The following is a 24,353-nucleotide window of genomic DNA, read 5'->3' as shown; positions in this document are numbered from 1 at the left end:
GTGTTAGCTTACATTTTAATTTTTTCTTTTAGAATATCAGTCTTTTTTCCAATTATTAGTTACCAAATAGCCACTCTTTTTTTACTCTTACTAATTACAGTCACTAAAATCCTTTTCTTAATTTCTTTTTAAATTTTAAGCTTCTTTAATCTTTTCTAATGAACTATTGAAAATAGTTGTACTTCTTAGTTCTGCTAATAACATTGCCATAAGGTTTGAAAAATCTAGTATTGCAATTTCTTGGGATAATCGACTAATAATGACAGACAAATAAATTAAAAAGTAAGAATAGTATTTTTCAAATGTAAGTGTCTGAATTCTGATGAAGTGCATCTGGCATAAAAGTACTCGTCTCTAGCAATGCTTGAAAAAAATCTAGGGCTTTATTTGCATACTCATGAAACCTGTTAGATGCTGAGTACTTATTTAAAAGGTCAGATTTTAATTTTTATTCTTTTTAATTTTTAAATTATGTGGAATTACATGTTTGATGCTTTTACACTGTTGAGTCATCTAAGATGTTTGTATTTTCGAAGACCTGCTTTGAAAAAGTTTTCCTGGAGCTGCCTAAGTGTGGAAGATGACCTTAAACTCGTTGTTGGCCACAGTTCCCAAAGGCCAGGAGGACTTTTTCTGACTCTTCTCATGATGCACACCTCTACTTTATTTCCCAAGATGATAGTATAGGTATTTGCTAGATCTTCTTTTGTGGGCAGAAATACTTTTTGTTTATGAAGGAGCACTTTTTCTCTATGGTTCCTGTCATGTTGAGCAAATCTTTGTCTCAACACTATAAGAACTTTGTTTCTTCTTTGCGTCTCTGAACTGTTAAGAATTCTTTGGAGGGCAAATACACAAAACTCTTACTATTGCTTATCCCCATTATGGTGAACAGAGCTATATTTTGCAGCACAGAAAATGTACTGCCTGTAGTTTGATGCTTTAATATTTGCAGTCCCAAGCAGGGACTAATCATTCAAGTTGGTTAATAACACTGTGAGAACAAAAGTGGAATAACTGCATGCTGTGGACTAGTACATGTGATCTTCTGTCTGATGGTGCTGGATGATCTAGAAGTATATTGTTTCTGCATTGTAAGAGGTAGAGGAAAAAGACCCACTTATTTTTACTAATCTGACCTGAGCTGAGATGGGAAGGCAAGGTAGAAATCTGTACCTGACCCCCACGTAACTTGTATTTTCAAGTCCAAGCATGTGGGTTAGACCCGCTGACCAGAAAAAATAAATAATTTTTAGTATCCTTAAGAATAAGGATTTCCCATTGTCCAACTTCATATTTCTAGTTATGGACAGTCTCTGATGCTTCAAAAAGAAGGCAGATACTGTGTTCTGAGACCATGTTAACTATTAGGAAAGCGAGAAATTTCTTTACCAAATCTTGTGAAGGAAAAACATTTATCACTTGAAATTCCACAGCTTGTTCTGAAAGCAAGGGAAATTTGTCAGATAGAAAAGGGAGTTCTTTGTACATTATTGGGGTCGCTTTTGTGTCTGTTTTCATTGCATTTGTGTGTATTTTACTTCTCAGTGAAAGTAAGGGAGAGAACTATATTATGGAAATACAGATCTGATCTGAAGGGAAGATTCATTGTCTGTATTAATCAAGTCAATCTAGATCACTTACAGTATATCTTTAAAAACCTCCTGTGGTGGATCTGCTTTTCTAGTAACCTGTTCCAATTTCTGTGCTCCTCATTATTATTTTAGGGACATAATGTTGTTTGTTCTAACTTGTATTTGTGCTTTTAACAGTTTTGTCTTTGATATTATGCTTACCCTTATTGATATGTGTGCACGTTGCCCTCCAAAGGATAAAGGCCATTTATGAAGAACACTTGAGAATTTTGAGATACAGTCTCAAAGATCTGTGTAATAAAAAAAGAAATTTATTTACTGTGTTGCAGGGGTAGGACAATGCCTCAATATTAAATATTATAATGGTAACAGTTTTTTAAAAATTTGGGATTTTTTTTACTTATGTTTAAATTAGAGAAAAAATTCTGTGTTCAGGTTATCAGGATTAACACTCATCAATAGCTGGAGTGCTTTTCAAAACAAATCTAATTGTTTTTACAAAAGTCTATTGTGGGAACTTATAAACAAAAATGAAATTTTGTCCTTTGAAGTCAATGATGTAATGCATCTTGTCTTTATAAAAACATAATTAAGATCACAAAATAAAATTATTAAAATATATTTTATTTCTCTGAAACTACTTGAAGTATGGAGCCTTGACAGTTTGGGATATTTACAGCAGAATTATGGTTTTAATTGCATAACAGGATACAGTTACGCCATTTACTAAATTCCTGCTTACAGTGCCAGTTTGAACACCTGAAATTGCAGACGTACAATTCCATGTATGCTGGGTAATTAAAGAAAAACTTAAGCTCTTTGCCTAGGCATTCATGTAGGGCTAATTTAAACCCATTGTACATACGAATTCTGTGTTTGTCTATTACCTAGCGCGGTGCAGTCCTGTAGCAGTCACTGCAACTCACAGACACTGATAATACATCAATTGACAACAAAAGTCCTAATTTTGAGTGGCCATTCAATGAGACAGAGCTTTTGAAAGGTATTTGTAGCTTGACCAGAACCTCAGACTGTATTTAAAGCTTGCACCAGAGTTAAACAGATCTCAGAGTTAACTGCCACCAAAAGGCACGATCCTGCTTCCCGTCCTGTTGTACTTCACTACTTTCTTGGCATAGTTGCTGAGTTGGTGGAGAAATTTTTGCCTTTCTTCTAGCAGTGTTAGCTTTCCGTCAGTTAGTGCAAGGTGGGTGATGGTAAAGGTGGAGCGTCTGAGGAGTCTGAATGACATTATAGTGACTTTAATATGAAAGGACATCTTTAGTTAACCTCTGACCATCCCCTTTTGCTTTTAAAAGAAAACTAAACTTCCTTTTGATAAAGGAAGTTTAATTTGATGAAGTGGCTTATTGAGAAACATTAATTTTTAGCAGTATAATACTTGTGCAATTAGTCTTAGTGTAAATGTGTAATAAATATTCTACACTACCCATATACAGAAGTATATTAAATGGTGATACAAAAACTGTTTTTGGTTTTGTGGGTAGAGAAGTAGAAATTCTGTTATACTTGGACCTACTGTTTTCCCACCATAGTGTTATATCCTTCAGTTTAAGTAAATTGTGTATTGAATGTTTACTGATTTCTAAACAAGAAGAAAACAGTAGTTGTGAAGAATTGTCTTGTTTTGTTTTTTTAAGGAAGTAATCTGTCCCCTGTACAGAATTGCAATGTTCATTACCCAGTGGTACCATCAAAGATCTGCTATCAAATACAATTATACATATGTGTATGTGGTTCTGTAGAACTCTCAGGGGAAGATTCTTTAGAATTGTAATTTTGTTTTCAGCCTCAAGCTAGTTTCCTTCATCAGGTGAACTGGAATATTAACAATATAAGTATTTTGTGTTTTTAATCTTTCAGATCTATTCTAGTCGAGAACTTGAAGAAACATTAAACAAAATCAGGGAAATCCTCTCAGATGATAAACATGATTGGGATCAACGAACTAATGCGGTAAACATTTTTATCTGGTTTCAGGTTTGGGTAGGTTTATTTTATAAAACACAAGTAGTTGTTTTAAAATATTTTTCCTAAGTAATACAGTTCAGAAAAATGAAATAAGCTTTCATACTAAGCTTCTAAATTTTGAGTTTCCATGTATCAAATCACTTTGCAATAAGCTTGAAAAAATTTTTTTTAATGCTAAAATATATTTTTGTTGATGTTCGAGTGGTAGTTTTTTCCAAAAGCTATGTTTCAGTTTGCATCTATGAAAAAAAAAATGTTCTGCAGGTAAACTACAGGCATTCATACCTCTTACGTTTATCTGTGATAAATCTCATGTAATTAATATGTATACGTGTGTGTGAAATTTGGATTTTTTAATCAAGTTTGTGGTATCTTAGTAGAAGTTTGGAAACAAGTATATGAACAGAATTATGCATTTGCACATTTGGAGACTGGGCTCAGATTTTTTAATTTTTAAAATTTAATTTATATATTTTTTGGTGTTCCCATGTATTTCAAAACTTATATTTCAAAATTTCAAAAACTTTAAGTTCAATATTGTTGATAGATAGCTTTTATCTTTTTTAATTTCCATTTTATGGAGACAGTTACACTTTAATGCTGTCAACACAGATGTCTAAAGAACTCTTTCAAATCTTTTGACACCAGAGAAATGCATGCGCTTCAGGTGCTTACATACATTTCCACAGTTAAGTACATACTGCTTCTATTTAGAATGCGTATTGGCAGTTTGTGAAACTAAATGCCTTAACTTTTTTTAGCTCAGGAAAGTTCGGTCATTGCTTGTTGCTGGAGCTGCACAGTATGATGGATTTTTTCAGCATTTGCGGTTGTTGGATGGTGCTTTCAAGCTGTCAGCCAAGGATCTCAGATCCCAGGTGGTTAGAGAAGCCTGCATTACTGTAGCGTAAGTATTGTTTATGTCCATTTGTGTATGTTGCTAGACTTTTTTTTTTTTTTTGGTGAACTTGAATTTAAGATATTTTGAGTGTTGCAGGAAAGATTGTATTTTTGGATTGTTGTAGAGTAACTGGCTAAAGAGCAAAGTCAGGCTCTGAAGCTCTAGAAGCAATGAAAAAACATTTCAAATGAATTTGTTCTTTTAAGTGAAAAATATATTGATAATTCTGTAAAATATTATATTTGAAGAACAAATTACCATCATTAGACTGAGCACTTAAAAGAAGTTAATATAAATTGCTGTAAATACTAATTCTTGTCATCTTGAGGGTCAGTCTTGGAAGCAAGTAAAAGTTTTACCTGCGTTATAAAAATATAAACTCTCAAGCATTTAATTTTTTCCTTAAGATTTTAGCTTAACATGCTTTTGAAGTTTGTTAAAAAGTAGAAGTATTGTGATATTCTATATAGACATGAGAATTTCAGGCTTTCAAGTTGTAGTGAATATTTTTCATTCTGAAATAAATAACAAAAGTTTTCAACAAATCTTGCATTTCCATTAAGGCAAAGATTTGGAAGTCATTAAATTAGGAAATTCTCTTTTTAGAAAGCCCCATCTGTCAAATGTACAATGAATTTTGTTATTTTAAGGGTAATAAATTTTTATTAACTGGTTTTATTTCTTTTTCCTAAATAGCCATCTTTCAACTGTTTTGGGAAACAAGTTTGATCATGGCGCTGAAGCTATTGTGCCTACTCTTTTTAATCTGGTTCCCAACAGCGCCAAAGTAATGGCAACTTCTGGATGTGCAGCCATTAGATTTATTATTCGGGTAGGTGCTCCTCTCTTACTTTGTTTGCTAGAAATATTCAAGAAGTGAGTCTTAGCAGAGATATTTCCCATTCTCAGATGTAATCAGGATTTATTTAACCATTCTTTAGAACACTTATTCCTCAATGGAGAAATAATGTTCTGGACAAGAAGGCAAATATTACGTATTATTGATACCAATCAGCAACATTATCCTGGTAAAGATTGTGGAATAAGTATGAAAAGGCAGTGTATTTTCATTATTTTTGTAGTGTGTAAATTGTTAAAAGGCAAGTGTATTTCAATTGTGACCTGCTTATTTTACAAAAGGCAAAGTAAAAAAATAGTCAACAGATTAGTAATGAATTCTTTAAAACAGCATCTCTTTTGTGCATGTGTGTATATGCATGCACACACGTGCTCACTCGCTCACACTTGGAACTAGGAACTCGTGATAGAATGTTGAAGAGGCCAAACAAATGTGGATCAGTTCAGAAGAGAGAAGTTCATGGAAGAAAAGTCCAGAAGAGATTTTGAAATCTCTGCTGTGAGAGTATTTTAAGCTGCGGACAGCTTAAAGCAGGAAAGTGAAATACTGCATAGTAATCCTGTTTTTAATTTCTGTTCCTAAGCATCTGTTACTGACCATGGACTGAAACAAGATATTTGTTTAGATTTTTAGGACCTGCACTGACATTTTTTGTATCAGATAGAGATAGGAGGTTGCCTGTAATTTCTACATTAAAAGCTGTGTGGTGTTCTCTAGTTCTTAATGTTAAGCACTTACTGCTATTCACTATGAACTCATCCACGCTCGTAATTTTGTAAATTGTTAGAAAACTATGTAGCTTTCTACTTGTGCATTTTATTGCTATCTTTCAGTATGTTCAATACTTACCATTCTGTCTAATGACGCTTCTAAGAGTGTTTTGAGACTTTCTGTGTTGCCTTTGCATCAGCTGCTTGTGCTAAGAACTATAGATATTTTTCCCCTGAGTCCTACAGTGCACTCTGAGGTGGCTTGTGGCACACCGTTGAGTGAGGAGGGGGAGGAAATAAACCCTCACATAGTATGGTTAAAGTTGCAAGAGAAGGTTATCATTTGCAGTAGTGTTAGACAAGCTCAGATTTTAAGAAAATAGCCCCATCTCATTGCTTATGGGAGACAAATGAAGCACCAGAACAGCAGCATGAAATAAAATTCACTGATTATATTCAGTTGGCTTTATTGGCTCAGTTTATTGAGAAAGAGCCAACATGCCAGCTATCGCTGCTCTGATTTTGTTTAAATTTGTTATTCTTAGCTGTAATAGATAGGATTTCTTGCTTCCATGTTTCCAATCCATTGCATTCAGATACCAAACAAATAAATGGGTTATACAAGGTGTTCTGACAATCGGAAGATTCCAGTTTTAATAGAAACAAAGAAATGTGTTCCAGAGTCGAAGGCAATGTGTTCCCTCTTTCCCTGGACTTCTGTCCTTAGAATTAAATTAAGGTTTGTCAAGGAAAGTGTGTGATCAGTCAGATATTTAGAGCCCAAGTTGTTACGGCTTTTGGAGTCAGAGCTATGCTTATATACTCCTACCAGAAACCCTTGACCAGTTCACCAGAACCACCAGCCAGTTTAGATCCTGATGCTTTAGTGTGTTGTTGCTGAGAGAGCGCCCTCTGAAAAAGAGGGAGATTGTGTTAAGCAGTTTGTCTGTCAGTGATCTTGGAGAGCTATAGCTCATCTTTGCCCCTTTATTGGATTTCACATTTCTTTTCTGGATAGTTTTTCAAAAGTATGATGCAGGTGGCTCCAAAGATTTGGAACATACAGATTTCTCTATCTGTAAAAATGCCGTGTTCTTTCCTCCGTATTTGCTTGTTGTGCACTCCCTGGCAGTCATGCACCTCTTTTACATTTGAAAATAGTATAAAATATAAATAGAAACACTCTCTATCAGTAGACTGTTCTGGATTTCTGGAATCATTCCCTCCTAATTCTTCAGTTGGCAGTACTCTGAAAGCTGATAATTATCTTTCTACTTTGGATGATTTGTGTGTTTATATCCTGTAACAATCCAAGGGAAAAAATAGGATACATGAGATGCTAAGAATAGTATAGTACTATAAGCAGTCTGGTTTTTTTTTTTATATATACTTTACTATTTCTTATTGTATTGGAGGCTATTCTGAAGTTTATCTAATGTGTTTAATTAGGAAGGAAATGAATGAACTGATAATAGGTTTGTTGAACTGGGAATTAAAATTGTATTACTCTGTGTCCATAGTTAGTTAATATAAGTAAGGTTGCTTTAATTCTGAATAAAAGTATTATGTAGGGATTTAATGTAGTTTAATGTATTTATGTAGTATCCACTTTAAATGGTAATTCAAGGATTTTCTTTGAGTCTTCCTATGAGCATATAGTAGATGTTTGCATACAAATTCTAAAAGTAAGTTTGCTTTTATATGGACTACATGTCATGCATTATTTTATTGACTTTTTTTGCATTAAAAGCAATTTGATCTTTGCAGCACTAGCTATCTCTATTGATTGATCCTAAAAGAATGCTCACAGTTTTAGACTGATACTTTTGGTTTTTTTCTCTGTTATTCAGTTTTTGACTGATAAATCTATTGCTTTTTTTTCTGCCCTGAGATGAAACTGAAATAACATCAGTTTAGGACTCCTCTGAGGAAACAATCTTTTCAGCTTTCATTTGTGACTTCTGATACCTAGATATTGTGCATCACAAGGTGGTTATTGACAGCATTGGAAGTGCTTCTTTTTTTTTTTTTTTTTTTTTTTTTTTTAAGAAAAATCAAACAAGTTAGTGATTCATAGCTAGTAACAGTAGCCTTCATTTAATAATACTCTACATTTAGTGTCAGTACATATTTTGCATGATACTGTCATTTTAATACGTTGCGAACTCTAGGTTGGTTAGTATAGTAAAAATTCAGGAATGGTTTTGTCACTAATTGCTTTTGTCCTATTTTTTTCAGCATACCCATGTGCCCAGACTTATACCTTTAATAACAAGCAACTGTACCTCAAAATCAGTTGCAGTTAGAAGGTTAGTATATTCTAAATAGCAGATGTTTAAATTGTTGCATTTCAAATGTGATGATGGTATGAATATGTGAAACTATTATCTAGTAAACTACAAAAATAGGTTTCAGCAATGTCATTCACCTGGGTGCTGTTGAGGAGCAGTGTTTTTCCTAACATAAAGGGAGGACACTGTATCCTTCTGCAGAATTTATTCTAATTTAAAACATTTGTAACGCTTGTTGAAAGAATACCTTCTGATTTAAAACTAGAAGTAAAACCAGTTATAGTTAAATCCATGTTTTTCTAACCAATGAAAATATATTAAATTGATTATTGAGAATAAATAATGAGGGTATGGAAAGGCATTTTTATGCATGATACAGGTGTGCCTGCTGGCTGCAGTTAGTGTCAGCCCTGACAGGCACAGTGAGGCTAGCTCCTACGGAAGCACTACGGCATACTGTGTGCAGTGTTTGCCAGCACGTTGCTTCTCTCCATTGCAGGAGGACCTCCCAACTCTTGTACAATGCAGTTTGAATGCAAGGAGCTAGGCCGTGTCTGATACTGTGCCCAAATAATACTGGGAAGTATGGCACTGAGGAAATAACTGTTATCTTGGATAGGACATGGTAGATCAGGTCGTTGCTATGTTGGACAATTGAGATGCATCTTCAGCATGCTGAGGTTCCAAGAACATGGTCCTTGAATGCTTGGATTAGCTCTCGATGAAGTCATTTTGGGGTCTGACAGTGTTGCTTTCTGCACAGAATCTCACAAAAGCAGTTACGCTGTTTCTAGACCCAGGTTAGCCCTGAAAGTTGTATAGCTACATATATGAAAGAGATAGTTTAGGTGTTCAAACTATTTACTATTTATTTATTATAAGTGATTGGGTCCAAATTGTCTTTGCATCCAGAGCATGTGAGCGAAGGTTATGCTGACCTCTCACAATTTGGGTTTGACTGCAAGACAACGTACACTACTATTCCTGCCTTTACTTCCCATAGCTTTGCTAAGCAGCTGTTAGACTTACAGTTCTGCTGTTGCAGTTTACAGTCCAGTAAGCAACAATGAAGGTGGCCAAAACTTCATTTCTTTCATACTAATTCCATTACTTTGTAAAGACAAGGAAAAAACTAGATCGGTTATAATTGTGAAGAAACTTCTTAAGCCTTTCACAGTTTTTTGCGATGTTTTGTAAGTATCCAAAGGCTTTAGGTAAAACAGATACAAATCCTGCCCCTTAAGAACAGATTAAAGATGCAACAAAACTATAGAAAGTAGTAGTCTTAAAGAAAGAATAGAGACCACTACCTTCCAGAAGACTCCAAAACTGCACCTTCCTAATCTATACCAGTTTCATTAGTTCATCAACATCTAATTTCAGATATTTTTCAAAGTATGCTTTTTTGCTAACAGGTTGTCAAGAATTCTGAATTTATAATAAATGTGTAGATTGTTTTGTACAGTGCCAGCAAATCCTTGACTACATTCTGTATACATGGCCTTGTATTAATGGTCTTACATTTTCAGTTATGCTGTATACTCAGTAATGATAGATGAAAGGATAGGGGTAGAATCTGGGAAAAAAGTGAGTGCGATAGAAACATTGAGTGACTTAATAGTTGATTTTTTTAAAGTACTCTTTTTTGCGTTTTAATATTTTATGGTAATTATATTTCTGTATAATTTTAAAACTTTTTAAATATTTTTCTGGTACTTTGGGACTAATAAAACTAATATAGCATATGTCTAATAACATCACTTAATAGATGCAAGCACGTAAATTTTTTGAAGTTCAGGATTAGTTAGCTTGCTTTGTATACAGTCTGTAAATTTTACAATAAGCAGACCAGTGTCTTGATTTGGCAGATTTTATGTATTTTATGTATTTTCTGTGTATTTGTGTATTTGATTCCCATGGGGAAGCAATGAAGTTGTTGTTAATTCCACAAGCACGTTAGAGAAGGGAGTACTAATTATAACTTTCTATCCTGTCTTTTTAGACGCTCTTTTGAATTTTTAGACCTATTGTTACAAGAGTGGCAAACGCATTCACTGGAAAGGTATGGGTAAATGTACTTATTCCCAACTGCATACTTTTTTAATTTACCTGTTAATGAACAGAGTGATACTGTTATGTTCTGGAATAATTTGATAGGGAAACTTGTCTAATATTAAAAAAAATTCCAACTGTCTGTCTAAGTGAGTAAAAGTGTTAGTCAGTTTTGAGCCTTTGGTATGAAAATATAAAACCATATATTCCTTTCCACGAACACACACATAATACACCAGACGTCTGTCGCAAAGTCGAGTTTCAAAAATATTTCATAGTGATGCATGATTTGTGATGAAGTCTCTAGAGTCTTACTACACAAGCTTATAGAGGTTTTTCTCATCTGTAATGCCTTGTGGGGTTTTTTTGTTGTTGTTGTTGTTTTGTTTAAGATTAGTTAATTACATTCCCTTAGCAAGTTTTTTCGTACTGGGGCTTTTAGCAGAGATTCTAGTACTACAGATTTTTCTACCCAAATGTCTATATTCATGAAAACTATCTCAAAGCAATTGGAATCTGTTTTTAAAGGATGTAAATAAAACATACTCAATATTAAGTTGTGTCAATCACTGTATTAACACTGCCTCTCAAACTGTATGCTCTAATACAAGTAAATGATAGTGCAAAGAGTGTTAGCCCTATTTCACATATGAGGCACTTGACATGAAGACAGGAAGTGATTTTTTTCTGTATAGTCACTGTCTATTGCAGAACTGGGAACTGAACTCAGCCACTATAATGCTAGGCTAGTACTGAAAATCCTAGATCATTCTGACCTAACATTGTAATGATATATTGTGAGCAGCAACATTTTTCATTTTTGACTTCTAGGACTGTGTTTTGAGTAAATAATCGTTCTGAAAGCATTGTTATACTGTATATTGTTATGCTGTTTCCTTCAGTGACCAGTCAATCCAAATGAATTTCTAAGAAATAATTTTAAAGTGAAACAAAAGCAGAAGGTGTTATAAAACAGGATAACACACACTTTTTTACATCTTTAGCAAATAAGAAGTATAAATATCTCTTAAGCTTGTTCTTTATAATTCTAAATATACATAAACACGTATACATATTTTAATATTCAAGAAACTGCCTATTTTGGTGGTAGGCTTTACTCTTCCAGAAAACGTAAATTCCTCATTAAGGTGAAGAAATATCTGGAAGCTTTCTAGGATTCTACAGAAGGTGCAGTTATGTTATCAGTGTACTTAAGCATTAACTTCATATCTTGGAAAGAACTCACTATGTGGGCTGTCTTTTACTTAGAGAAATATTGATTAGTGGGTAAAGCTTTACTTCTCCTAATGTTGAATTAGGGGTAGTAAAACATAGTATGAAGAATGTCTGTCTTCTAGGCATGCAGCTGTCTTGGTTGAAACGATCAAGAAGGGTATTCATGATGCTGATGCAGAGGCAAGAGTGGAGGCAAGAAAGTAAGTTTTGTCTATACTTATTGCTCTGAAAAACAGCAGATTTTATGTGAGGGATTGAATGGTTTGAATACTATTCACTATATGTGATGTATATAATCAACTATAGTTAGCTGCTCACCTCTGTAAAAGAGGGCACAAATTAAGTGGAAATTTGATGTTTATGTTTTGAGTCATGCTTTGTACTGGAAAGAAAATAGTTTTAAAGGTTGAGGCAGTTGATAATCTTTCAGAGAGTTGAGGATTCCAGTGAAAGAGGAGTGATAAAGGTTGATATTGTCGCACAATTGTTCATTTTTTCCATGAGTTAAGTCATTGAACTACTACAGTACTTTCACTAATGAGCAGGCCAGAAAAGAATTTCTCTTGCTTCCCTACAGGAACAAGTACTATGACTTAGTAAGTAACCTTGAGAATTTCAGAAGACAAAGTTGTTTTGAAAAAAAACAGTTCAGTTGATTAAGTTGGTTTCTTTTATGACCTAGCTGAGTATATTATTTGTGGTACATAATTCTGTTCTGGGTTCCTTTTTCTGCCATCCCTGGTTCATTCTACAGTCTTCTGCTTCCTGACTGTATATTTTTTAAGAAAAACCTAGCACAATTACATTTGGTTGTTACTTTATTTTGCAGGGCTTATCTGGGTCTTAGAAATCACTTCCCTGGTGAAGCGGAGACTCTATACAATTCTCTTGAGCCACCCTATCAAAGAAGCCTCCAGACCTACTTGAAGAATTCTGGCAGTATAGCATCTCTCCCTCAGTCAGACAGGTCATCCTCCAGTTCACAGGAGAGCCTCAAGTAAGTTACTTAACTGTTTGAGTTTGACCAAATATTTTATATTTCCCAAAAGCACATGAGTTAGGCTCCTGTGGTGTGCAGAAAAGCTGCAGTTGTACTTCTGTCACTTTTAATATTCACATTCTTAAAATTCTTTTGTTGTGCTCTGCTACATGACAGTGTTGTTCTAGCAAGGTGGAAGATAATGACATATATAAAATGGTATTTAGCAGACTGTGCTTACTCATATGTTTGTTCCTTACTAGCCTCTGTTGCATCAAAGGATCTTTAAGGTTTGTATAATGAGATATTGTCACTTGTCCAACAGCATGGTAAAAAGTAAGTTTAGGAAAATACTATGGTGGTGGTACTTTTCATCTCTTTCCTCTGAAAGTATGATGAAGAGACATTGACATTGAGATTCATTCAGATCAGATGTCATTTTTTATTCTGTCTTTACAGTATTGGGTATTCCATGACTGCTGTTTAGGCCTGTTCTGTAGGTAATGGTGTATTAATGTAATCAAGATTTTTAAAATATTTTAAAGTTTGCTTAGGTACCAATAGTAAAAGGAATCAACTGGCTTTTTAGAAGAAATGTAAAGCTGGGAGTAGTAGGATGTAGTGATTTTTATCCTTTAAATTGTAGAAGGGATCCTCAAAGTATTTAAGATTTCTGTTCAAATGCTTCATTTCCAAAGCAAGATAACTTGATATTTGCTCACTTTTGGCTTGATAGCAAAGACAACTTCCAGCATATTCAAAGTTAACTTTTTTTCTTTTTGGCTGGCACCTTAAATAACAGTGGCTTTCCCTCATCTGTATCAAATCTTATCTTCAGTATGATATTTGTAACTATAAAAGTCTTTTAAAAGTTATTGTAATGTAGATTATTGCTAGCGATTCATTTTCCATTAGCAAATGTTTATTCAGAGATTAATTACTTTTGCTTAAATTAATTCAATCTATATTTTCTACTTTGAAATCAAAAGATTGTTAATGAATTACTAATAACAATGTTTAAAACTAATTTACAGAGAAACTAGAATCTTACAGTATTAAATCCTTAGATGTTACTCCCTGTGTTACAGCTGTGTATCCTGCCAATTGTTTGAAGGTAAACAATGCAGAATAGGAGTGTTAAAATAAAAGATAAGCAAAAAAAATCTGATACTGGAAGTAATTAACTTTTTAAGTGAGCTTTCACTAATTTTACATTTAGAAGCATCTTCTTTTCTCCCATATTATCTCTAAAAAAAATTTTCTGGCTTCTGCAATAAATGCTGAGTTCTTGCTGCATATCTTAAACTAGGAAATAAGGGTGCTGGTTATTTTTGTTTGTTTTTAATGTTTGCTATACTGTGTTTTTTGACACTCTGAACTTGCAAATCTTGCAGATCCATTGATCAAAATGGTTTTAGTGCAGTGATTTTTGTTATAAGATTGAGAAAGATTATCATCAGTCCAACCCAGAGCAGTTGAACCTAAATGAAAAACTGGTTTTGGTAACAGAGTTTGAGTTACAAAAAAGATTGTAATAGCAGAACATTTCATTTCAAGTGTTACTATCCATCTTTTGTGTATTTAGACCTCTGAGTTTAAAAAAAGAAAAAGAAAAAATAGCCCCAAGAAACCACCTGCTTTTTTCCTCCAAAATAAAAAGCAAAGAGATTATTGAAATTTACTTCTTTTTGATCATTATTAATATCATTATGAAAGCTCCCTAAATCTAGAAGGTGAGGAGCTCCTTAAATCTAGAAAGAAACTGACTTCATTTAGTAAAATCCCCTCAGAATCTGAGGCTGTGCAAAAACACTAATGAAGCTGTTCTGAGGGTACCCTTGTGTAATTTACTTCTGTGACTTTAGCTACTTCCTTATGATAACAGTGGTATTTAAGTGGGAATAGGAGAAGGGAAATGTGATGACTTGTTCCTGCAAAACAAGCTCTGCCTATAGGAAGCTGCTCAAATGAAGCGTCATTCACAGTAAGTTGTGCAAGTGCTGAAATGGTAACAGTGTTTTCTAAGCCTTTTATTTGGTGCTTATTTTAAAGGTCAGAATGTGCCCAAGAGATCTGCCGGGGCATACTGAATTTAACTTATTTTATTTGCAGCAAAATAAGTGGTAATACCTCAAAAACACTGGTTATCGATGTCAGAAAAGCAGATACTGTTTGTAGCAAACTACAAACATTATTTTCCCTGAGGAATTAGAAAACAATGCTGACATCTACATTATTACTGAGCTATTAGCTCAGTAATAGTACACAATATTATGCATCTCTCTTCTCTCTGCTTTTTGATATTAAAATTAGAGAGTATTTTTTCTAAAACTGAGACTCTAGACTGCAAGGTTATAATTTGAGTGTCAATGAAATTACTACAAACCTTCCCAGTCAGATAAATATTTAGATGGCTATAGATGAATCAACGAATAAAGTATCATGCCATTCACTGTCGCTTCGGTCTTCTGCCTTCCTCATGTATTTTGGGTTTGGTTTTTTTTTTGTTTGTTTTGTTTGTTTGTTTGCATTTCTCTGCTCCCTCTTACTGCATGCTAGCCTTTTGAACCAAGCAGAAGAAAGGGTTTAAGGTTAAACTTGAGTAGATCAAATGATTTTGCTTCAGCAGCTACTCGCTTTTGCAGTAAGAATATAGGGAAAAAGAGTGAAAATGGAGGAAAGACATGCTTTTTTCTCCCTTTTATAAATTACTGAGGCATCTAACAGTCAAACAAGGGAAACTCAATCTAGCTACTTTGAAGTTGCAGCATATTTCTTTTTCATTTCTAATTGAATTCTTTAGGGATATAGGACTGGAGGAGGCTTGTGAGTCATACACATTTTCCTTGTTATTGTAGGCAACCTACTTCACATAATTTCTTTCATTATAAATCAAGATCTTTTAATTTAGCTTGTGCTATTTTTATTTGACAGCTGATTTAGAAGATCATTCCTCCAGTTAAAACCTTATAATGGCCAGCTTAAATGTTTCTATGACCAAATCTGGAATGCCTGAACTTTCTGTTAGCACAATATGTCTATTAATTAGCAAGAGATTAATGCCTTGTAATGAACATTTAATTCCATAAAATTTCAATGATGATCTGATAAGATGATGATATTTTCCTTATCATTCTGTTTTTAATGTGTTTCTGATATATACAGAGACAGTAGAAGAAAAGAAAAAAAAACATTTCTTTTTTCCTCAGATCTTTGTGTTGCTTTTTGTATAAGATACGTGAGATGTATTTTATTAAAGCTCTTGTTTGTTGGATTTTTTTTTTTATAGTCGTCCTCTATCTTCTAAATGGTCTGCAGCCAGCCCAGCAAGCCTTGCAGGCAGAGGTATGCCTATTGCTGTGTATTGAACAGTTGCTTTTAATGTTGTTTTAGTTTTAAAAAAATGCAGCTTACAATTTTACAATCTCTATCTGTTACACAGTTGGATAATGATATATGCCTTAGGTTTTTCATATTTTTAGTTGTTGCAAAATTGCAATCCGTTACCAAATACAACACATTATCACCTATGTATTCCCACTATTAATTGATCTTGTTTAAGTTTTCTTGCTGATAAGTCATTCTAAAAAGAACAAAGCATTATTCTATGATCTGTTCATGACTATTAGGCTTATGGCAATTGAAAATGAGTTGTTGTATGAGTTGATCTATTCTAGCATAGCTCCTGTTACTCATGAAAAAAATAAACTTGTAATTCAAACTGTTCAATTTTATCTGGATTTTTAGATTTGAATCTATCTGTTCTCTTTTCTCATTATTTCTTTGCAACCATTAGTGAGTAAATCATTGACTCCTTTTCAAGGACCAGTTACTGTGAGTGTTTGTGTTCTGAATACCTAAATTAAGAGGAAGTTAAGTTTTGAGAACATGCACCGGTGGCTAAAACTAACTGAGCTGAATGGTTAATATTCAGCTAATAACTAGAGATGAATATAAAAATATTTTTCAGAAGATTAGGCCCTCAAGTAATTCAAAGTAGGTATTCAACTTGTCCAATTGCTCTTTCTTTCTGATGTCAGTTTCTTAGCTGGTATGTGGAAAAAATATTTGGAAAAGATGCTTGATTCAGTATCACGAGGGCCACTGAACTGCTGTGAATTTGTGAAACATTCAATAATGTTATAAAAAAATCACATAAATGCTCCCAATTCTGTCATTTGTGGGAGTAAGTAGTTTGTGTAGAGCAATGGTAAAATTTCATAATGAAAATGAAGAGAATACTATAAAATAAAATACTGAACTGATACTACGTTTGATCAGTATAGTTGTGTGAAATGATTAATGCTGTAAAATGCAAAAGAAAAAATTGAACATGAATTCAAGTATTAAACCAGCTGGAGAAATCAAGGACTTAGTTCTTTACCTGAGTTTAAAGGCAACACCAGAACTATCATTTCAATACCTGTTGGCCATGTGTATGTGTGTTTTTAATCTTTTAACAATACTGTGTTTAGTATTAACTTGACTTTAACATTGATTTCAATATTTTTTGCAAGTATGCTGCAGCAATAGAAAACTTTAATCTTGTAAATATAGTTCTGCCTATTCATTACCATAATAATTACCTTTTTTTAGTTTCAGGAAGCAGCAGCAAGAGTGTTCCAAGCCCGGGAGCTCTGCAAAGGTCTCGCAGTGACATTGATGTTAATGCTGCTGCAGGTGCAAAGGCGCGCCATGCTGCTGGGCAGGCAGCTGGAGCTGGGCGCTTGTCTGCAGCTGGTCTACCTCCAGGGTCGTATGCTTCACTAGGTGAGGGATACAGCTTTACAGTACTGTGAAATATTTTGTTGTTGTTTTTAGTTTAAAAAAAAAATCTTACGAGAAAGTACTTCTACATTTGAAAAACTTTCATTATCATTTTTAGTATTGTTGGGATACTGCAGTGTTCTGAAATAAGTTATCAACTTTGCTATAAGTTTTATTTTTTCTTCTTTTTGAAGAATCTCAGGGAAAGAATGCATCCATACTAGGCTCTTAAAATATTTCCAGACTAACTCATTTAAAGTATCTGAAGAAGTGATACCTCCACTTAACAGAGGGTGGTGATAATGGCTTCTTTTTTGTTTCAGAAGCAGTAAGGAATTTAGTATTAGATCTCTATTTCCCATTTTACTAAACTCTTTGGCTTTGTTGTAAAATAGCTAGCAAGATTCCCTTGTAGTAAGTGGCAACTGTTCCATCTATTACTGAAGCCTTTTGTATACTAACATACGGTAGCATGGCATCAGCATGCTTAGGAAGAAACCTCTCAAAGCAATTATGTGTGTGTTTGCATCTAGGTTCCAGTCCTCACTGGCAGAAAGACTTAGAAAGTGCTGCGAATAAGTTTACAGAAAAGTGTTATTTCTGATAGTGGTGGTGTTAGATGCTAAATTGAACCAACATGTGAGGAGGATGAGAGTATGAGACATGTCTCTGTTCTTCTCAGGTTATCCGTAATACAGAGGTATATATGGAGGAAATGAGGTGCAGCGTTCATAGTACAGCTAGTTTTTTCCTGTCAGCCTGTGTGACATCTAGATAGATCACTGAGGAGACAAGTCCTAATGTCAGTGTTGCTAAGCACAACCATGGGAGAAGCAGAGAAATATATATGGGATCTACCTTGTGTTTTGGGAGATGTTAGGGATATGCTTACCCTATGGTTTTCAAGGTTTTTGCTTGTGTTTTTTAATTCAAATTTCAAAGTTAAAAATATTTGAAATGAGTTGATACTCATTAGTGCGTTCTTGAAATGGTTTGAACACCACTTTACTCTAGGATTAGATTTGTAAGCCTAGCAACGTTGACTAAAAGTAGTCTCAAAAATCGGCCTGTAACTTAAGGTTTTGGGCGCCCTCTAGTGCCCACAGGGTGAATCAGAGAGAGGCACCAAAGTTAGCTGCTTCTCTTGCTTGGTGGGGGAGGTATGCCTGTGGCTATGACTTGACAGTGGAGGAGCTGCTTTTCCTCCCAACCGAATGTCAAAATGCCTGAAATAGATGGGATGTTTATTCTCCAAGATCAGTGTGTTGCCTCGTCTGCTTTGGTGTGCAGCACCATGCATGCTGAATCTTAGACAAAGCTGGGATTCGGTTCTCATGGGAAAGCCGTGGTAAAGTGACTTAGAACGTGGTGGTAGAAGCAGCAGCAAGTCTGACGTTAAAATCTGAAAAATGAAGAAAGAGATATCTCTTTCTGGTAATGTGTCTTCATGCTGATGAAATAAAAGGACTACTTTGGTCTTCTGTAAAGATGAGCAGAAATCTACCTCTTGATTAGAGTACTGGTTTTCTTTCAGAACATCTTATGGACTTGCAGTTCATTCCCAGAGTTCTGTAAGCAGAGGCTGAGAAAGGTACAGAGGTCTTCAAGGAAATACAGTGGTATTTTTATGTAGGACGATAACAGAAATAAAGAAACAGCTTATTCTGTTGCTTGTGGAGGGAGGGGAGAAATAGGCAATAAGCCTAGGCTTTTGCAGGATTTGAGTAGCTAGAAAGTTTTGCTGTGTAAGTGGGTATAATCATGATACTTTTGGAGAAGAATACAGTGTTGAATTGAAATAGCAGAATAGTCTGGTGCTAGCAATGTATAGTAAAAAAAAAAATCAAATCCTATCATGGATAATGTAAGGGTAGTGATAGTCAAGAAGACCAAGACTTATTTAGAGTCATGCAAAAAGAACAGTGCTTTTTCGATTGGGGGTTTGCTTTCTCAAACAGTTTTCTGGTAGTGGTGATGTAATCTAAATGATACATACCTGTCCCATCTTACAACATGTAGAGAAAGTAAATATGGTGTGTTTTTTGGCTATTGGTTAACCATGGAATCCACCTTGAAATACTATTTTCTCTTTGTTTTGAAAAGATAAACACATCATAGCAAATATCCTAATTTGTAAACTTTTTTATAAAAAAAAAGTTTTGTTTTTTTTTTTTTTTAATACTAAACCCAAATAAGGTAACTTAAATGACAGAATTATCAAGATAATGCTGACTGTCATACTAGAAGGACCTGGAAAATGTACTTGGTGGTTGTTGTGTAATGCATTCCTCATCTTTTCAGATGTTAGTCAATGCCAAAATAAGTAACATTATTTCCTCTGGAGCTTACATATATTTTCACATTTACTTAAAGAGAACCATCCATCTTTAGCTTAAGCAGTAGTAAAACTTAGAGTTTTGGAGGACCCTAAATTCGTGAGGATAGTAAACTGTAATTACCCTACCTGTCACTTTTTATTATTAATACAAGAACTCTTGTCTGTGCTGCAATTGTATTTATCAATATATATTTTTGCTTTTAAAACTGTTCTAGAATCAGAAGGACATTCTGTGCTTTAATTATTCTAAATGTTGACTAGCTTGGGGATCACTAATTATTGATGTCCTTTTTGAGGAGATGTGAGCTATGGTTATATATGCCTCACATTAAATATTGCAGTGGTACTCAGTTTTACTTCTGATTGTTATTATCGGAGTATGTATACCTTGCCTGAACTGATCAGCTGAACTGATGATTCTTTAATGCTTTCAAACTCCAGTGAAACTTTGTTTTGTTTTTCTTCTGTCTTTATTGTGCTGTCTTTTCCCTTCCAGTCTGTTAGTCCATGTGAGACTTCATGCTGAGTACCAAATTTCATAAGAAATAGAAATGTTGTGGTACAGCAAAGATGTAAACATGTATCGATGAGTCAGTAACTGGTGAACACCAAGTATGAAACATTTAATAAATTTTCTAAGGGTTTGCTCAAATCTGGATAATATGGAAAAATCCTACATCCCTGTGCAGGGACTTGGGACTTGTACCTCATTTTGTAATTGTGTATGTTGGACTGGGAGAAACTAACTTTATTTAAGTTAGCTTATACATACATGAATTAGATAGACATATGTCTGCAGTATTTAATATTAATGTATTTTCCTTGATTAATGTTTTATGACTCTGCTGTGAACACCTTTATTCTAACACACTAAGTTTTCCATGTTTCTTTGCTTGCTTTTTCAACAAAGAGGATACTTCTGACAAGATGGATGGTAAGAAATTATTTAGTCTGCCCTCTAATCCTAATAAGTATTGTTACAATCTTCTATGTAAAATATTTGACGTTTAATACATTTGTCTGTTAATTAACAAATTCTATACCATTTTCATTAATTCCTGTATAATCTCGATACTTTAGTATGTGTAATGTTCTATTGCTGTATTTGTCAGTATTCTTTGGATGATTAATTGGGAAATTGGATGTTATTTCCATTTTAAAAATTTGCACTGAATTACAGAGTTATTGAACCCTTTATAACTAGCTGTAGTTCCATCGTGTTTTAGTTTTACCTATAAAGACAAATTTTATTTATTTTTTTTTCCAGACTGGCAGAAGGTTCTTGACAAAGTAATTAGGATTCTTAAAATAAAACTAAAATAGTCTCTTTTAAAAAGTGCGCCTACCAAAATCTAGAATCTAGCTACCTTAAGTACCTGTAAACTCTCTAAGCTAATGTAATTCTATTTTAAAAAGAGTTTACTAAGAATACCTATCTGTTTAAATAGCTTACCAAGTATCCCAGCTGGGTTATAGCACTCTTTTTCCTTAATTCATTGTATTAAACATTCTTAGGGAGTAGGCATATATTTGCATTGCAATTGCCAAGCAGTTCAGAATCAGCTTCTCAGCAGTTGTTAGTCTGTTTCAGGTGTGTGAGTATATCAGGATATTCCTATATCAGAAATCAGCTGAGCCCCAGCTTGATGTCTGATAATTCTAATTATGACTGGGAAATGCTTTAAAAGCCAGTTATGTTTGCTACTTATTAAATAATTCTTGCTACATGTATTTTAACAATTTCCTAGTATATTTAGAAGAACAAGTCGTTTACTGGAAACAAAGAAAATGTTACATTTCCTTTCATGGATTATCAAGTCTGATGAGAAAATAATTATATTAAGTGTGCACGTAGATGGAAATAATAGGAAGTTCTCTTTAGCTACTTCTTGGAAGAATTTGAGCAGAGGTTGAGCAAATATTGCAGGTAGCCACCCCACTTTCATAAAACAAGATTTTTTGTGCAGTATCACAGTGTCTTTCTCACTTCCATATCGAATTTTCTTGTGTTGCATATAGTAGGATTTATCTCTAGCTGTACTAAACATTTACCCTGAGCTTTTGTGTATCGTCACAAACAGTAAAGGTTCATAAGGCTGAATGTATAGGTTGTTCCTTTTGTTCAGGCTGAGTGTCTTGTATGTTTGTCTGAAAATAGTGGAGGGAGTGATATACCAGTGACTGAGCCAATAAACTCTTCCTACAAGATACCTGTAGGGATGAAAGAACACATCTTGACTTCCAGGCTATAGATTTATGATACAGTTGATTTAATCTTACCACCATGAGGAAGAATTGTCTGTTTCTCCTTCCCTCACCTATTTTGGCCATGTATTTTCACTGCTTCTTCCATGAGTGCTTTGTAATACTTCACTGTGAATCACCTTAGGGAAACAAACTTTGGAAAACTGATTTTGTAAAAACAAAAAATAATAATCTGTTATTTAGTTCACTGCACTGAAATCAGAGCGCCTTTAGCTGTTTAGATGCTGGCACGAGGATGGGGGAAGGAGAAGCAGAACCAGCAGCTCCCCTGTTAGACTGGCTTAGCCGTAGCGCAGATCTAGCTGCCTTCCAGGGCCCGCGTAGGGAAGGACATTGTGCTCTTTTGTTGATTGCGAGGTGGGAAGGGAAGTTACATGCAAACTGGCAATTTTGGTTTGGTAAGCTGAGGCATTTCTACACACCTATTTATGTAAAATGCTTTCTGTGTATTAAAATTTACACTGACTCAAGATTTAGAGGGGGCTGGTAGCAATTACATCCTGAAGAATGTATGGAAGAAGTCATAGCCAGATTTGCTGGAAAGGTTAAGTTTAGGCTAGTGGAATACACTAAGAGATGTTTTAATTATTATAGTTCTTTTACAAGGTAAGAACAGTATTAGACTGAAAAAATTGGAATTACCATTTGATTTTGAGGTATTTGACAATTTGTATAACAATAAAATATCTTTCTTCATAATTAGATTTGTATTTCAAAGGAGCTGCAAGAGAGGAGAGTACTAGGACATCAATTCTTATGTCTTGATGTCAGCAAACTGAATCATGTTTAACTCATTTTTATCATATGGCAAATCTTTATAAACTTGGCATACTTGTTCATGAGTGATCTGGTTTCAGCAAGCTCAACTTCTCTGAGCAAAACTTGATCTCGTGTGTAGGTTTTCAGAATCATCATGGACTTGATTCAAATAAATCCTTCTTTCTCACAGTTTCCATCAAATTATCTGTGTCCAGTTTGTGAAACACTGTCCTCCTGTTTTGTTTTTCTCAAGGATAATTTATAATAGTGTTTTTTATATTTTCAGAGGAGCTTGCATTAGAATATTTGGAATAAATATCTCTTTTGATCTGGACATGTCATTTAGTTGACTTGATCTCATACAGATTTTTCCTATTGATTTTTTTCAATATTTTTATAACAAGTTTAGAATACAATGCTGCATACTGTATTCCTGTAAATCACTACCGATGTGTAGTATTCCTATCTGTTGATATTCCACTTCGCTTCAAAGATGGAATTGCAATACAAGTGCGTTAGACCTCTTCTTAACTTGATAAGATCTGAGACTCATAAAACTATCAATTTCAAAAAGGGATTTTAAGAGAAATATTATTGTTCAGAATATCATGTATTTTATTATTTTTTCTATTTAGGAACAGCTTCTGAAGATGGTAAGAAAATATTCTGTTAGAATAGCTAATATTTTCAGCTTCATGTTTTCATTGATACGGACTAAGTTTTTAAAAGTAGAATTTGGTCTTTCTGGGGCTTTGTGCAGGTTCATAACTTCATATGGCTTGTGCTTCTAATACTTGATTGTCATGTAGCATTTTAAACATTATTTTGCTTTATGATTTTAATTCTCAAGCTCTCATCTGCAGTAGAAGCATCATTGCTTAACATTTTTAGTGTGAAAAATGTAGGAGCTTTATAGTTTTGAGCTTTTTTTTTTAAATAAGCAAATCTTGTCGCACAAAACTTCATCAAATGTGTTCATGCTCTGGGAAGCAGGTGCTACTATTACTCATCTCTCTGAGACTTGGGAATTTGTTTTCAATATGCTATTAAAATATTTATACCTATCATCTAGAGAATAAATGTTGATACTCTAAGTGAATTAACAATTCCTTTGCTTCACAAATACAAAACTTTTTTTTACTTTGATTAAAACTGAACCAGATTGCAAGTGATAATTTAACACAGTATCCGAATAGTGGCACTCTGTATTCTTACATTTTGAGGCCAAATTCTGAACACAATTACATGCCTTGCAGTCTCACAGCCCTCAGTGGGAAAACATTGCCATTGCACAGGGATAACTAGTGAGTCTGGACTAATTAACTTAAACCAGTGTTGCTAGCACATAATTTTTTATGTAATTTAGTGAATAACCTCCTTTATTCTGACTCTCTTCTTAATAGACTCTCTTCCATGGCTATTCCCTCTTCTTGAATGAATAATACTAACTTGATTGATCTCCAAATTCTGCCGTGGAAAGCCTAAAGAAGCTAGCACTATGTAAAAGTCTGTGTCTAGTTCTTCTTGGTCAGATACTGACTTTATACATCTGGAGAACGTTCAAATTTTGCTGTTCTAAAATTTGGATTACTTGCTAAACTAGATCCAT

General features: G+C 34.1%; 1 protein-coding gene across 11 annotated transcripts in view; it reads left to right on the top strand.

Annotated features, from left to right (window-relative positions):
• Nucleotides 1–24,353, top strand: part of CLASP2 (cytoplasmic linker associated protein 2) — a 145,023-nt gene that overhangs the window by 71,587 nt on the left and 49,083 nt on the right. For 5 of the 11 annotated variants that reach the window (XM_062569489.1, XM_062569481.1, XM_062569485.1 and 2 more), the window contains 11 exons: nt 3,480–3,572; nt 4,349–4,494; nt 5,185–5,320; nt 8,296–8,366; nt 10,351–10,410; nt 11,759–11,836; nt 12,466–12,633; nt 15,905–15,960; nt 17,212–17,385; nt 20,631–20,654; nt 23,380–23,397. In XM_062569489.1, coding sequence (XP_062425473.1) covers nt 3,480–3,572; nt 4,349–4,494; nt 5,185–5,320; nt 8,296–8,366; nt 10,351–10,410; nt 11,759–11,836; nt 12,466–12,633; nt 15,905–15,960; nt 17,212–17,385; nt 20,631–20,654; nt 23,380–23,397 — 1,024 coding nt within the window. The remainder of the gene's footprint in view (nt 1–3,479; nt 3,573–4,348; nt 4,495–5,184; nt 5,321–8,295; nt 8,367–10,350; nt 10,411–11,758; nt 11,837–12,465; nt 12,634–15,904; nt 15,961–17,211; nt 17,386–20,630; nt 20,655–23,379; nt 23,398–24,353) is intronic. The other 6 variants (XM_062569486.1, XM_062569483.1, XM_062569491.1 and 3 more) reach the window with 3 other exon arrangements.

The sequence above is a fragment of the Rhea pennata genome, chromosome 2 (assembly GCF_028389875.1).
Source record: "Rhea pennata isolate bPtePen1 chromosome 2, bPtePen1.pri, whole genome shotgun sequence".
NCBI classification, from domain to species: Eukaryota; Metazoa; Chordata; class Aves; order Rheiformes; family Rheidae; genus Rhea; species Rhea pennata.
This window is presented reverse-complemented; position numbering and strand designations above follow the sequence as displayed.